At 40.4% G+C, this 13,846-nt stretch overlaps 1 protein-coding gene across 1 annotated transcript; it reads left to right on the top strand.

Moving 5' to 3' along the window:
* The first annotated feature begins 1,490 nt into the window (after positions 1-1,490).
* Positions 1,491-7,511, top strand: LOC138303570 (trypsin-like). Its single transcript, XM_069242834.1, has 5 exons — positions 1,491-1,607; positions 3,204-3,363; positions 4,038-4,291; positions 6,132-6,268; positions 7,260-7,511. The coding sequence occupies exons 1-5, from the start codon at positions 1,568-1,570 to the stop codon at positions 7,407-7,409; spliced, it is 741 nt and encodes a 246-aa protein (XP_069098935.1). The 5' UTR covers positions 1,491-1,567; the 3' UTR covers positions 7,410-7,511.
* The last annotated feature ends 6,335 nt before the right edge of the window (positions 7,512-13,846 follow it).

Raw genomic sequence — 13,846 nt, 5'->3', positions numbered from 1 at the left:
AGTCCTGTTCACCTCAAATGTTCATACAGCTGTAACAGACATGTCTATGACCACCAACCATGCAACCCTAACGGATGGGACAAGGAGTGCCAGTGCCCCCCAGGGAGACAGAGGCACCTCACTGGACACTGGTGAAGGATCCCTGGACACTGGTGAGCAGGCAGGCCTCTCACACAGTCCTGGACTCTCACCATGCAGCAGCCCCACCCAGGAAACCTTTGTCACCCCTACCACCCAGTCAAGACCAGCAGCCCAGGTCAAGCGTCCCCACACCAGTGTATCCAGGCCACAGACTGGTGGAACACAGGTACAGAGGCCACAGTCTCCCACTCCCAACATGCAGGAAGGCGAGGGCCCCAGTACAAGTGGTACTGCCAGACCTGTGCAGGGGACACAGGCACAGGGGGGCTAGGGCAAGCGCAAGGGTGGCAGTAGGCCAGGGGGAGGCCACAGGATGGATGCAGCAGCCCAGGACATGATATCAGAGGTATTGGGGGCCTACCAGCATACCCATGACCAGTTGACACAGATTGTGTCCACCCTGGAGCACAGTCAGAGGATGCAGCAGGAACACCACCAACAGGCCATGGAGCAGTGGAAAGAGCACAACGCCACAATGGCCACCATTGCAGGAGCACTGCTGCAGCTGGTATAAAAAACAGTCTGACACCCACACAGGACAAGAGGCCCCCACAACAGCACCGGACAACCACCATGAGATTAGCCCATCAGCAGAAACATCCCAGGAACTCCCCTCACAGGAAACCCAAGGGCCTATCATGTCATCCCCTGAAGATCAACAGCAGGCACCCAAACTGACCTTCATTTTTTAGGAAGTCTGACCTTCCCTTTGTATTTTGTTTATAATGATGAATTGATTATTGACTATTATGCACTTACTGACCTGAGGTCTAGTTGTAAATGTACTGACATGTCTCTCTCTCCTCCCTTGTTGAATAAATAGCCTGTTGCTAAGTATATTGCTCCACTGCCCTTTAATTGGGTTCTTTGTAAATACTCCCTATTAAATTAATACTGCTCACAATTTACGGTCATATTCATGTTGGTCTCTAAGTTCTTACCTGGGTCCCCACTTTCAGCCATTGCGCTGCAGACACCATTAGGATATTTCTCTCAGGCTCACACAAGTCCCTTGAAAAAGTTGACAACTCAACTTAGGTGTTCATACATGCAACGTGTAAATTAAACATACATGTCATGCTACAAATAGTTCTCCAATAAATCTTCTACGTTTCCAACATTTTCCACTTCTCCTCATGCGGTAGTGTGGAACCACTGCTCATTAAGTTGAATTTTAGAAAACGTGATGTAGAATATTTGTGTAATGTCAAGGACACACCTGGAGTGTGTGGAGCACAGACAATCATTAACCTGTTCATAGTGGTTTTCTCGATGCATTGCAGCTATTTGCCTTCCATGACATCATTAGCTTTGTGCAGAAATAGAATTATCCTTGGAAAGAAGCAGATAAAGTTTGGTCTAGTTGGGTATAAATATCTGGATCTCCTCTAGAGGAGTCACCACTGCCAGTGCTGACAGGACCACCATGAAGTTCCTTCTGATCTGTGCCCTCCTGGGGGCTGCTGGTGAGTGCAGGGTGTACACTCTTTGTTAGAGATGGGAAGGACTTTTCACTGCAGTGTGCACAGTCTTGTTTCAGCAGCCCAGGGAACTAGTGATTGGGCCTCTATTGAAGCCTCCACAAATCTGTCTTCAGAGACCTAGAGGGGTCACACCTGGGATCCACAGTGGCATTTCAATGAACGCAAAGGTTCACACATGTTCCAAAGTTATTTTCTATTCACTGATTAATGAGGCAAGTGAAAGGATGTGGAAGAATATTTGTATTATTTAGGCACAGCTGGGCACCAGAGGCTTCCTTAGTGAGATGCTGTACCTTTGTGCTTCTGTAAATATTATGGGGCTTTCTTAGATTAGTGTTAACACCTAGTGCACCTAAGGCGAGCATCACACTGTTGCATCTTGTTTTCATACAATTAACAGTTGTGTCTTGTGCCACTGCAGAGCTGCAGTTGGAGGGCTTCAGAACTGAAGGTTTCCTCGAGGCGTTTCCTAACTATGAGAACGTTTTGTTTCACCTCAGTATCATGGAGGAGAGTTTTCAAGCTCAGGTCACAACAGCAGAACTGGAGCATTGGTGATAAAGAGTAGTTTTAGGTCCTGGTGCTTCAACCTGCAGATATTTTGGTTTCTTATTTGTCTAAGTCCGAATGAACGACTTTGAAGGTGAGACAACATAATTTGAACTTTATTCTTGTTAGTACCTGTACACAATTTAGATTGTGTACAATCTCTGCTACGTGGACACATTTACTTTAGTTTAAGGTCAGAGGATAATTAATCTGTGTGCAGAGATCGCAATTACAAGAAGTGCCAAGAGTGTAATTACAAGTAGTGTCCAGAGGCTGCAGTTACAAGTAGTGTCTGTAATTATCGGGTACAGTTAAGACCGCACCCTCAAACCAGCCAGAATTCAAGAGGGGTAAAGGCCAGAAAATGCAGATTTTGGTAAGAAAAGCACCAACAATCCCGTGCTATGCACCATTGTGGAGTGCTGAAATATGTGATATTTATTACAAATCCCCAGCGTTGGATTTTAACGGCTGTCATGAATAACACCTACGTCTCCGGGGCACTAGCAATCCAGAACTCCCGAAGGAAGGTGGAAAATTGCTTTGAGTGGAGTAATAAATGGTTGCGGGGCCCCTTCCGGGGTAGCACTTTTCTGAAAGGACCCAAAAGGCTCAGACTTTGCACATGCCTAGAGAGAACAGAAACAGCAGCGCCACAAGTTCTATTAAAGTTACCATTTATATAGGAGTTAGAAATGGTGCCACTATGGATATCACCAGTTATTCCTGAATCTCTCCTCCAGGAGCTAGAGTCATCGAGGCACATTGGTAAATTAATTACTAGGAGGTGTGCTCTTTTGTCGTCCCACCTACTAGAAATGTTCAGTAATGTTTCCGATGCTTTGGGAGGGACTGAGTTACTGGACGTGTTTTCTACGGCATTGACACCATGATGATACACATATTTATTTTAAAGGTCTGGCAGCATTTATTTAATTGTGATTATTTTGTTCGCCTGTTCACTGGGAGCCTGTATTTTGAAATATTGTGTTAAAAATTGACTTGTGTCATTTCTTGCCTCTCTTTCAGCTGCTTTCCCCGTTGATGATGATGATAAAATTGTTGGGGGCTACACTTGTACGAAGAACGCGCTCCCCTACCAGGTGTCCCTGAATGTCGGCTACCATTTCTGTGGCGGGTCCCTCATCAACAGCCAATGGGTTGTGTCGGCTGCTCACTGCTATCAATCGTAAGTTTGTGTTTGTCCCATATCTCAAAACTCTTCTGCCACAAAAGTGCAAATTTTAATGACATTATTAGACTGTAACAGGTACCAAAGTTTGATTTTCTAAGATCACTTATTATCAGGCTAATTCCCATTTGTGCAGTGATACTGATATTTTTAGAACTATTAATGAATGCACTTTACAATATTATATTATAGGAAACAAACATGTATATTGGAAGTGATTATAAAAATAGGCATTTCAGTCAATTCTTATTACTGCTGTGGCATCAATGTTTTTGGTAGTGAGTGTGTTTCTCAAGTTGATCTCAACTGGAGCCACAATTAAAGAGGCAATGAAAAGTCTTTCAATTTGTGTGAATATGGGAGAATTTGTCAATGTTATTGGATTTGTTAGGCAAGACTATTACATTTTATAATTTATCAGGCTGTGATTAGGGATGCATTTTATCCTACCTATGCAGGGTCTATTAAAGTTGGGAAACTTTGTTGTGGTGAAGACCGGTCAGGGTTTCTGCCCCCATGTGAGCACACAGGAGAAGAAATGATTCTCCCCCCACCCAGTGGAAGAACACAGAAAGGCATACTATATTATGGTGAACACATGTTTTTTGAATACTGAATCTTGTCTGAAAAAAATGTCATGTTAAATCATACATCTATCTTCTGTGTTCTAGACGTATCAACGTGAGACTTGGGGAGCACAACATTGCATCAAATGAAGGAACTGAACAGTTCATTGATTCCGTCAAAGTAATCAGACATCCAAACTACAGCTCCAGGAACCTGGACAATGACATCATGCTGATCAAGCTGTCCAAAGCTGCGACTCTCAACAGCTACGTCAAGGCCGTCGCTCTCCCATCAGGCTGTGCGGCAGCGGGAACCCAGTGCCTGATCTCAGGATGGGGCAACCTGTCCGGCAGTGGCTGTAAGTATTCAAGGACTGAAGGAACGTTCATCAGCCAGAGCCAGGGACTTCATTCTAAGAGGACTGCCTGCTTGCAGGTGGTGAATGAGAGAACAAACGCAGTGAGATGAGGCAGCAGCTGTAGTTCTCCAGAGTCATGGTAACTCCTGCTGCCCCCTGAGCTCAGAGGAGAAAGAATATTTATGGCCCATGCCTTCATTGGTCCACAAGGGTGGATCAGTGATAGTAGGTCCTGCTCTGCGCACAATTTATGCTAATACTTGCCTAAAACTAAATCAATTTTCCATCCCCTGAAGTCTGATAAAATTACAATCTGCTTTTGTTATTTTTCAGGACCTTGCTCTGATCAGCGTAGGCTGTGATGTCATGAAAAGTCAGATAGAACAAAAGTATGGTTGCAATCTGTATATACATTTTAGCCACTGGTATTCACTCTGAGCTGGAATCAATTCCACCATTTATTGATGGTGTGTGCCATTAAAGTAATGATCTGCCTTAGGCAAATCAAACTAGGCCCTGCCCTAAAAAGGGTACTGTAGCTCAAGCTGATAAACCAGGTCCTCTCTGAATGAGGACACAAACAACCACAGTTTCAGCCTTATTAGGCTTCATGGGGAGGTGCAGCTTAAATCATATCTTTAAGCCAGCTTGAAAACCATGCGTGAGCTTTCCTTCAAGTCAAGCTTTTTTTAACATCTCTCTTAGTTGATATGTACATTTGGTTGCTCAGAAAGTGTGTGTATTTTACAGTTCAAACTGTTGCATCATGCCTCTCTTAGTCATTCTAAAAGAAGTTGCGAAATCCATCTTTGGAAAGCCATCTGCGATGTCAGAGAACTGATTGGCAAGGTGACTAGATAGCTACATGTCATTTGGACACCACAGCTGCTACCTGGGGCTTATGCCAAAGGATGTCCTCAAAATAATCCATGGGAATGGGTATAGAGATCCTCAACATTATCCTATGGATTTATATTTAAGCCCGGTTTGGTCAATGGTGCTAAGCCAAATATTTTAAAATAGAGAAAATTCACTTACACTTAAACCCTTTAAACATTTTTGAAGGCTAGTATTGTAATCTTATTGGGTTTTCACAAATGTCCCTATGATTCTCAATGCTCAATTTGTCACCTTTCTACTCACAAAAGTTCTGGGATATCCACCAGGTTTCTCCCAATTGTACTTAGCCAGTGTGTACTAATGAAGACTTTTGGAATTAATTTCTTCAAAAATTCACCAACTGTAAGAGTGTCTCTAATCTTTCCAAGAAATAATTAGCGTGGCTATTTATTGCAAGTTAAAAAATCAGTATTTGCCACTAATGTTCTCCAAAATTATTTGGGATTATCAAAATTTGGTAGTGCACAAAAGAGTTGGTCCAGCTCAAAAAAACATACCAGGTAAAGATGACTATAGGCCTGCAGTATATACTGAACTCCTACCAAAAATTTAGTGTACATTTTGGAATCAAAAGTGCTCTAAGTGCCAATAGTAACTTGGGGGGATGAATATCCTACCCCAAAAGAACATTTAGCGAGGCGAGTGGCCACACATCCTGGTTATTTATTTTCTGTTGCATTTAGCGATATTTCACACAATGCATACACACATCCATTTTGGAATGGGAGAGGACATTTTTTTAATTTAGAAATAGCGTCAAATGCAGAATTATTCTTTCCACATAATTATATGTATAAATTTGTGGTATTCGTAGGTAATTCTGCATGATTATTCTACACAGAATTATAAGAGTTACACCCACCTCTAATATTGAACCAGTTTCAAAGTTGTTTATTAGCAGCTGACAATACACCTTTCTTTATTTTCCTCTTTTCATCAGCAAACTACCCTAATGCCCTCCAGTGCCTCAATGCACCAATCTTGACTACCAGCCAATGCACCAGCTCCTATCCTGGGCAGATCACCAACAACATGTTCTGCGCAGGATTCCTTGAAGGCGGGAAGGACTCTTGTCAGGTATGTGACATCTGAAGGTTCTTCACACTTTGTGCACTGCATGCTTCATCCTGTAGCAGATCGAAGTATTGGATTATTGGTGACAGAATTCACAGATTGTGAGAGACAGACCTCAACAAAAGAGAGCTAATTACTAGTTTACTCAAATTTGAAGTTAATTCCAGCCATAGAATTTTAGTAGTATAAATTTGTATCTGCTTATTTAGGAAGCTATTTCTATTCACTGGGTCCATCTGTCAAAAATAGTCATAGCAAAGTGCATTAGAATTTGCCTTGCTACCAACTATAATGCTCTTTAAATAAAATGACAGTCAATCTGATAACATATGCCCAGAATTTGTTTTAAAAAGCTTGTGTTCCCATTGTAGAACTCATGGTCTGGTGAAAAGGATCGCTTTTGTAGATGATACAGGTTTTAAATATATTCCACTACAACCACCTCTGAATTAAGAGCTCCCATTATCCTCTCCCTCCTACCATCTGATGAACTCAGTACTCAGTATTACTGAACTGCAATGATAAATGTGCAGTCTAAGTATAGAATTTGTTGCACACAATGCTACCCACTGTTTTTGTTTTTGATATGCACCACAAATCATGTGTTGCGTGGAAACTTGGTTCACCTGTCTCCACAGAAGATGATCAGAAATAACCTCAAACACAAATATATAACATATAATATAATTAGTAACCTACATTTTTTTATAACTCAGTATATCAGGAAATACTTTTAAAATACAAAACAATCACCATACCAGCTATAATGATGTTTGTCAATTAAGTGTGGACATTTATGTGTAAATGTTGAAAACAAATACAAACAGAATGTTACCCTCGCTCTGTTATTCACGCTTCGGGATGATGTCAGCTGTGATTTCATTGTTTGATGCTGATGGAAATGGCCAGTGAGGATGCACTTCATTGTGTATTTTCTGATTATTCATACAGTTTCCAGTCCAACGCAGATTGAACATTGTCTTCTTTCTTTCAGGGTGATTCTGGTGGCCCAGTGGTCTGCAATGGTCAGCTCCAGGGTGTGGTCTCCTGGGGCATTGGTTGTGCTCAGAGGAACTACCCAGGAGTTTACACCAAGGTCTGCAACTACGTCAGCTGGATTCAGAACACTGTTGCTTCAAACTAAGAATATTTATGATAAGTGACGATCATCCCCACACTCAAGTCTTGATTTCATGCAGCACTGTTGTGGAGACAAAATAAATTATGAAACAGAATGTTATGCTTATCTCTTTTGTGGAATGTGTTATTTAGTCATTAATTCTTGTATACTACTTGAAACAGCAAAGACATGCCTACACAAACATTCACAAAGGAGAATTATTTTCTAAAATATTAGCTTGAATGCATTGCAAGAGAAGACACAATCAACTTCTTGACTACAAATGTTAACTATTTAACATATTTTCAAATAGGACCCTGATTGACTTGTGAAGTATTCAATTAGAACATTAACTATCCCTCCACATACTTTTTTATACAATTTGCAGCGTGATTCTGTTCCCTTGTGGCATATAAAACATTATGACAACCTCTTAGTGATGCCAGATCTTGAGACTAATATTAGTGAATTTTCCCATCCTTGCTCTAAAAGGCGTTTCACCCCAAATTCATGTACTATGACACTTTCAAGTAAAGCAACAAGTAAAATTAGGTGCCTATGTTTCCTCATTTGTCTTTGTCAAGAAACTGTAACACGAACTGGGAAAATTACTAGCACTGCTGCGATCTGAGGGTACCAACTTCACTCAAAAACACTGTATTTAACAGTGGGATGGCAATGCGTTATTTAATGTTTAATGAATGAATACAAAAATACCAATACACTTCTAATATAATACTCTTTCACTTATAGACATAAAGTCAAAACTACTTTTTGATTAAAAAAACAGTCCCAGGTTTATTGATATCAATGATACCCTATTAATTCTAACCAAATCATTGGTGGATGTGATTGAAAAAACACTGCCAGACACTGCTCTGTTCGTGAATATTGCACTGTCCACCCCACAGAGCAAATTCAAACCTCAATTAATACAAATATGGGCAATCGAAGTTAAGATAATTAGACAATACAGTGCATCTAAGAGTTGTGCATAACAAACTTACTATAACAACAATATACTACAATACAGTAAGACATAAAGAATATCAGTGTCCAAATAGAATTTAAATATAAAAATATGAATAACATTTTATCTTTGGCAAAAGTCCCACAAATCTAGGATATATGAAGAAACAACACCATTCAATCCTAAAAGTAATAATCCCCACAAGCAAAATGTTATGCTAACAATGTACCCTATGAAAATTATAAAGTATACTATGAAAATAAATGGGAAGATAACCATTGTGAAAACCATTCCCAATGAAAACAGGTAGTGAAAAGGGTTTTCTTTGTCATCAATAATAAAAGAAAAATAATGTAAGTGTTTTCCTAAAGTTCTAAACAAAGGGGGTGGGGAAGAAAGAAGGTAGGAAGAAACTCTTGTCTTCCCTAGCAAATATCCTAACAAACAGGGAGGTACTCCCCAAAAATGAGGGAAATGATGGTTAGTTTCTACTGAAAACCAAAGAGCACTATTGTTTCTTAAAAGGACTCTCACCCACACGTAAGTGTGGAGTGCTTTATCATTGAGTCCTCATCTGCCAACTCTGCTCTTGGAGATAGCTCTTTAAATTGAAACTCTATCAAATGATCAAGAGATTAGTAAAGGAATTAAAAAAGCCTACAGGTACTCCCAAAATATTTTTTCTGTTAGAGTACTAGTGGTGAGTTAAAAACAGGGCAAGATGTGGCTTGGGAGAAAATATCCCCCAATATTCTCAGGCCAACATGTCTCAGCCAATTGTGTTAAAACCAAAGGGTCATCTGCTTTCATCAGGACCACACAGATCCCTCTCGGTTGTCAAAGTTTGTTCAGTGTAACACTGGTAACATTCAACCTGTTTAACATTAACCTGTTTATTAGGAACATCCTAAGGTTGACCAGTGCACACGCTTTCTGTTATGACCTCCAAGCACTTGTGATTAAACTTACCAATGTGAATGGAGTTCACAGGATCACTTGAGGCTGACCTTGATTCATTTTCAAGAGACTGGATACTTTCCACATCCTATGTACATCTCACCCGTTATTCTGCTTGGCACACTTAAGGCACATTTACAAGGAACAGGCACATCGGTCCCGATGCACCACTTTTCTTGCATTGCCCGTGCCCCACCTAACAACACCATGGTTGCACTTTATTCACTATAAAACACACCATGGCAGGCGTTAGGACATTAGCATCAACATCTTTAATGATATTGTGGCACTTTGCTGCACTATCGTTGATGCTAGTGCAGCAAAGCACAGGGAGGCACATTGATTAAAATGGGTGCGTCATTTTAACACCTGCGTCGGACCACCCCCCATTGCATAGATTATGCCTCTTACAGGCATAATGTGGCACAAGGGTTTACAAAGTGTGCACAATGAAAACATTGCAACACTTTGTAAATGCGCTTAGGAGAAAGGCCTCCTTAACGTGACCTTAGCATTAACAAAATGATACCAAGGCTAACTTGTAAATAATGCCTGTTTGTTTTTCCTGATCCACTATTCTGTTTCACCTTTTGTAATAATCAAATTTTTGTTCCTTGGTAAAGATTTACATTTACATGCTGGGTACACCATTCTTGTTAAGTATTCATGGCTACTTTCCAAGAAAGAGAACTTGCTTAAAAATATGAAATAAGGGAGTAGTTCTTAAGCATTCTGCACATCACAAAGTTCAGTTAATCAAGGGGAATGAAAGTTAAACTGAATACAAAGTTGCACTATTTTTAGTTCGGCTTTTAATCTCCACATTTCTACATTTTGGGCCTCTTTACACAGGTCATAGAACAGTCTTCAAGAGATTTTGTTTTTTAAAGAAAACTCTTTTAAATGGATTACATTGTTTTGTGAAATAATGAAGTGATTCACAAATGTAAATATGGATGGAAACTCCCCTATCTCAGTACGCAACAAGTCAATATTTTTAATTTTTATTGTGTGGACTTATTTCAATAAAATGTTTTCCATTCGGATAACATGTAGTGTATGATTCTCCACCCTTACTGAGTAGTAAAAAAGTTAGATTTATGGCCCTGATTCTGAGTTGTAGCTTTAGAGCTTCTCTATTGGAGGGGTGGGCAATAGTCTTGAATGGAATATTTTAAAGTCATCATTCCTACCCATGTGGCTCAGTGCATGTTTGTCTTTGCATTGAAGAATGACAAGTTGATGGGCTAATTTTCAGGCGCTTCTCTTTGGATTGTGATTCCCTGAAATGCCAGGAGTAGCAGAAGCGACATCACATGCCCTTTGATCCCATCCTTTGAAATTACAGGATGAGACATCACAGGATATGGCACAATATTATCTTTAGTCTTGGTGACATCAAAAGAGGTAACACTATTTGATAGAAGGCCCTAATATAGCCATAGGAAGGACAATTTAGAAATGTTATATGTAACCTAGGAGAGACTATTGTCATGAAATTTTGTCATGTGTCCAGTAATAGACCAACACGGACAGTATAACATTGCCGAGATTGGAGAAAAACTTGATAACATAGCAACATAAGTCAGGACTTTTGCCAATTATTTCTTAACTTAATACAAGAAATGCAATAGGAATTCACTGCAAACTATTTTTGTGCATTCCTAACAAACCCTAACTAATAATTGATTACTAAAGCAGAGAGGTGGAGAATTGGTTTGTAACAACATATATAAATAATTTTACTTCTCATTGAAAACCAGCACCTGGCTATTCAAAAATCTTAAAACAAACTAAAAGCCAGTATTTTCTCTGAGATCTGTGACTACCAAGTTCCAGTCCAGTCCAGTGAAACACTCTGCAGCTGTGAATGGAGGGACATGGGGCCCAGGAGAACCTGACAGAAGTGCTTCTTGTCAAACCCTGGCTGGATTGGACAAACTGAAACCATTTCAATTTTCAGCTGCTGTTTTACAGACACCAGATTCAAAATGTTTGTATTTTCTAACATGCAGTGGTTCTGACTTTGAATCTTGATTTGGGGGATGCAAGGGCAGTGCCAAGGGGAGCAGAGGACAGGACAGGGGTTGCAACTGCAACCCCAGGCAACCCGTAAATGACGCCCTTACACATCTCGCATTGGTCTCCAAAAGCTGTTTCTCCTTTGCTCTCCTTTCACTGCAAACTGGAGGGGCAGATAGGACAAGGGTCCTTATTCAGAGTTTGGCAGAGGAGATTACTCTATCACAAACTTGGTAGATATCATGTCTGCTGTATTACAATCCATTATGGGGCCTGATTAAGATATTAGCGGAGGGGTTACTCTGTCACAATGGTGAGAGATATCCAGTTCCCCAAAATCTACATGTTTATCCGTCACCTTTGTGAAGGAGTAACCCCCCGTAAATATCTAGTTCAGGCCCATAGTCTATGAAAATCGTAATACGGCGGATGGGATATCCGTTACGTTTGTAAGGGAGTAACCCCGGACTCTAAATCCGGCCTAAAGTTGCCTTTCTAGTTTCGGGCAGATAAGCAGCCCATGCCCATATGCCTGTAGTCTTTTTTTTTTTTTAAATCGCACACCAGTGCCAAAAAGCTGACCTTGGTGCTGGACCAATTTTCAGAGTGGGTATTCTGTCCACAATTGGGCGTGGTGTTATGTGCCTTCCCTCTCTAGTTACACAGGTTGTACTAGTGGTTGTTCAGTGGAACTATGTGGGGTGTGTTGAGTTAAGCAAGCTCTAAATTTCTGACATCCTATTAACATCAACTTTTTTAGACCATTTAAACGTAGATTTCTAGAGCCAAGAGACAACTTTTAAACAGTGGTCAGCCTCAGTTAAAGCTAACGCAGAGCCTGATTCTTTGTGGCGGTCCTCTGAATAACTCAAAGGTGGGAAAAGGTGGCTACAAAGGTCAAAAATACCATCGACTACAATACACTCAAAAATAGGATATCCGGGAGCAGAAGATTAAAGAAACACAAAGGTGCTCAATAATCAATAGGTGAACCCCGATAGCAGAAATAACCTTTCTGTTGAGCTTTACCTCTCAAGGTTGCATGTATTGGTCACAAATCAATCAGCAATCAATCAGTTTTTGTAAAGCGCGGCTAATCACCCGTGAGGGTCTGAAGGCGCTGGGGGGAGGGGCCTCCATCCGAAGAGCCACATCTTGAGGTTCCTCCTGAAGGTGGTGAGCGGCGGGCTGACATACTACAACACTCATCACTTGCTTTACACGTTTGTACCTGCACATTTTCTACCAGTGTTTTCTAGTGATAATAGTGGTATATACCAATATATTAAACTGGTCTGTAGCATCAGTAATAAGGTCAACATTGGGTTTGCCATGGTTGGAACTTTAAATGAAAATAAAGAAATGCCACTTCTGAGCGGTTTTAGCCTTGTATGCATCACACGAAGTAAACCTATTGTGTCATGGCTTGTTCTGCCCTCACAAAAACAATTGTTCAATTCATACGTGAGCATAGAAGGTGCATTCTGAAAAAAAAGTTTGCACATGCGCTTTTTGCAAATTCACAACCTTTTCATAAGTACTTTCCGAGCCATGAAATAGTTGAAAGTTTATAGAAGACTTTTGGAAATGTTTTGTGAATTCCCAACTATGTATGTGAAAAAGCAATTCCACATGACCTATTGTACAGAATGTATTGCACCCTTGCAATTTTTTGACCTTTTGTTCCTTTTAATTCTTCTAGGAAATCGTTTTTAGGTGGAGAAATTCATTCCTATACCCTCAACTAATTTTAAAATGTTTATTTTCCACCCCTCCTTGAAAACAAATGTACTCCTGTGATCGACAGGATTGAAACCTCGTTTACAGGGTAGAATCTGTGGTGGAGATGTGTGTGAATACCCACAATTTGTGGTATTGTGTGTGTTTCCAAACTTTCATGGCATGACTGCACCAGAATTTCGTTTGCAACACCTAGGAAAATATTTACTCATGCAAAATATTACACCATACTGGGCTGCATTACACATGAGTAAATCCTTATGGAAGTGCAAATTTACTTTGGTGAATTTCAAAGGTGAATTTACACTATGCCATGATTCAGCATCTTCTTCACAGATCACTCATTTTTCAGTCAGAGAAAAAAAAAAAAACACTCACATATCTCCATGTTAAAATAAAAAATGAGCAGGTTATTCTACGATGATACTTGACAGTATGGCCCTCTTTACAAGCCCGGGGCTAAGGGCCAGATGTATGAAAAAGTTTTGCACTCGCAAACGGTGCGAATCGGTAAATTTGTGAGTGCAAAACAGTGGTCTGCGATGCATGAAATGCATTTGCAGACCACAAATAAGAAATCGCTAAAATTACGATTTCTTGCGTTGCGACCTGGAAATTGTGAGTCGCAATTTGCAATTCGCAAATTCCAGGTCGCACGGATATGATGGAGAAAATCGCAAATTGCGATTTTTCACAAAATGGCATTTTGCACTTGCAAAATACCATGATTTGCAACCAGGTGGTAACCTGGTGCAAAATTTAAAAATGCAGT

The sequence above is a fragment of the Pleurodeles waltl genome, chromosome 7 (genome assembly GCF_031143425.1).
Source record: "Pleurodeles waltl isolate 20211129_DDA chromosome 7, aPleWal1.hap1.20221129, whole genome shotgun sequence".
NCBI lineage: Eukaryota > Metazoa > Chordata > Amphibia > Caudata > Salamandridae > Pleurodeles > Pleurodeles waltl.
The sequence above is the reverse complement of the archived record's forward strand: the minus strand, read 5'-3'. Positions and strand labels throughout refer to the sequence as shown.

Bases quoted from the DNA above. Each gene is read 5' to 3' on its own strand.
- LOC138303570 (XM_069242834.1), top strand. From the start codon at position 1,568: ATGAAGTTCCTTCTGATCTGTGCCCTCCTGGGGGCTGCTG. The intron at 3,364-4,037 runs GTAAGTTTGTGT...TCTGTGTTCTAG, and splicing joins GCTGCTCACTGCTATCAATC to ACGTATCAACGTGAGACTTG. The intron at 6,269-7,259 runs GTATGTGACATC...TCTTTCTTTCAG, and splicing joins GCGGGAAGGACTCTTGTCAG to GGTGATTCTGGTGGCCCAGT.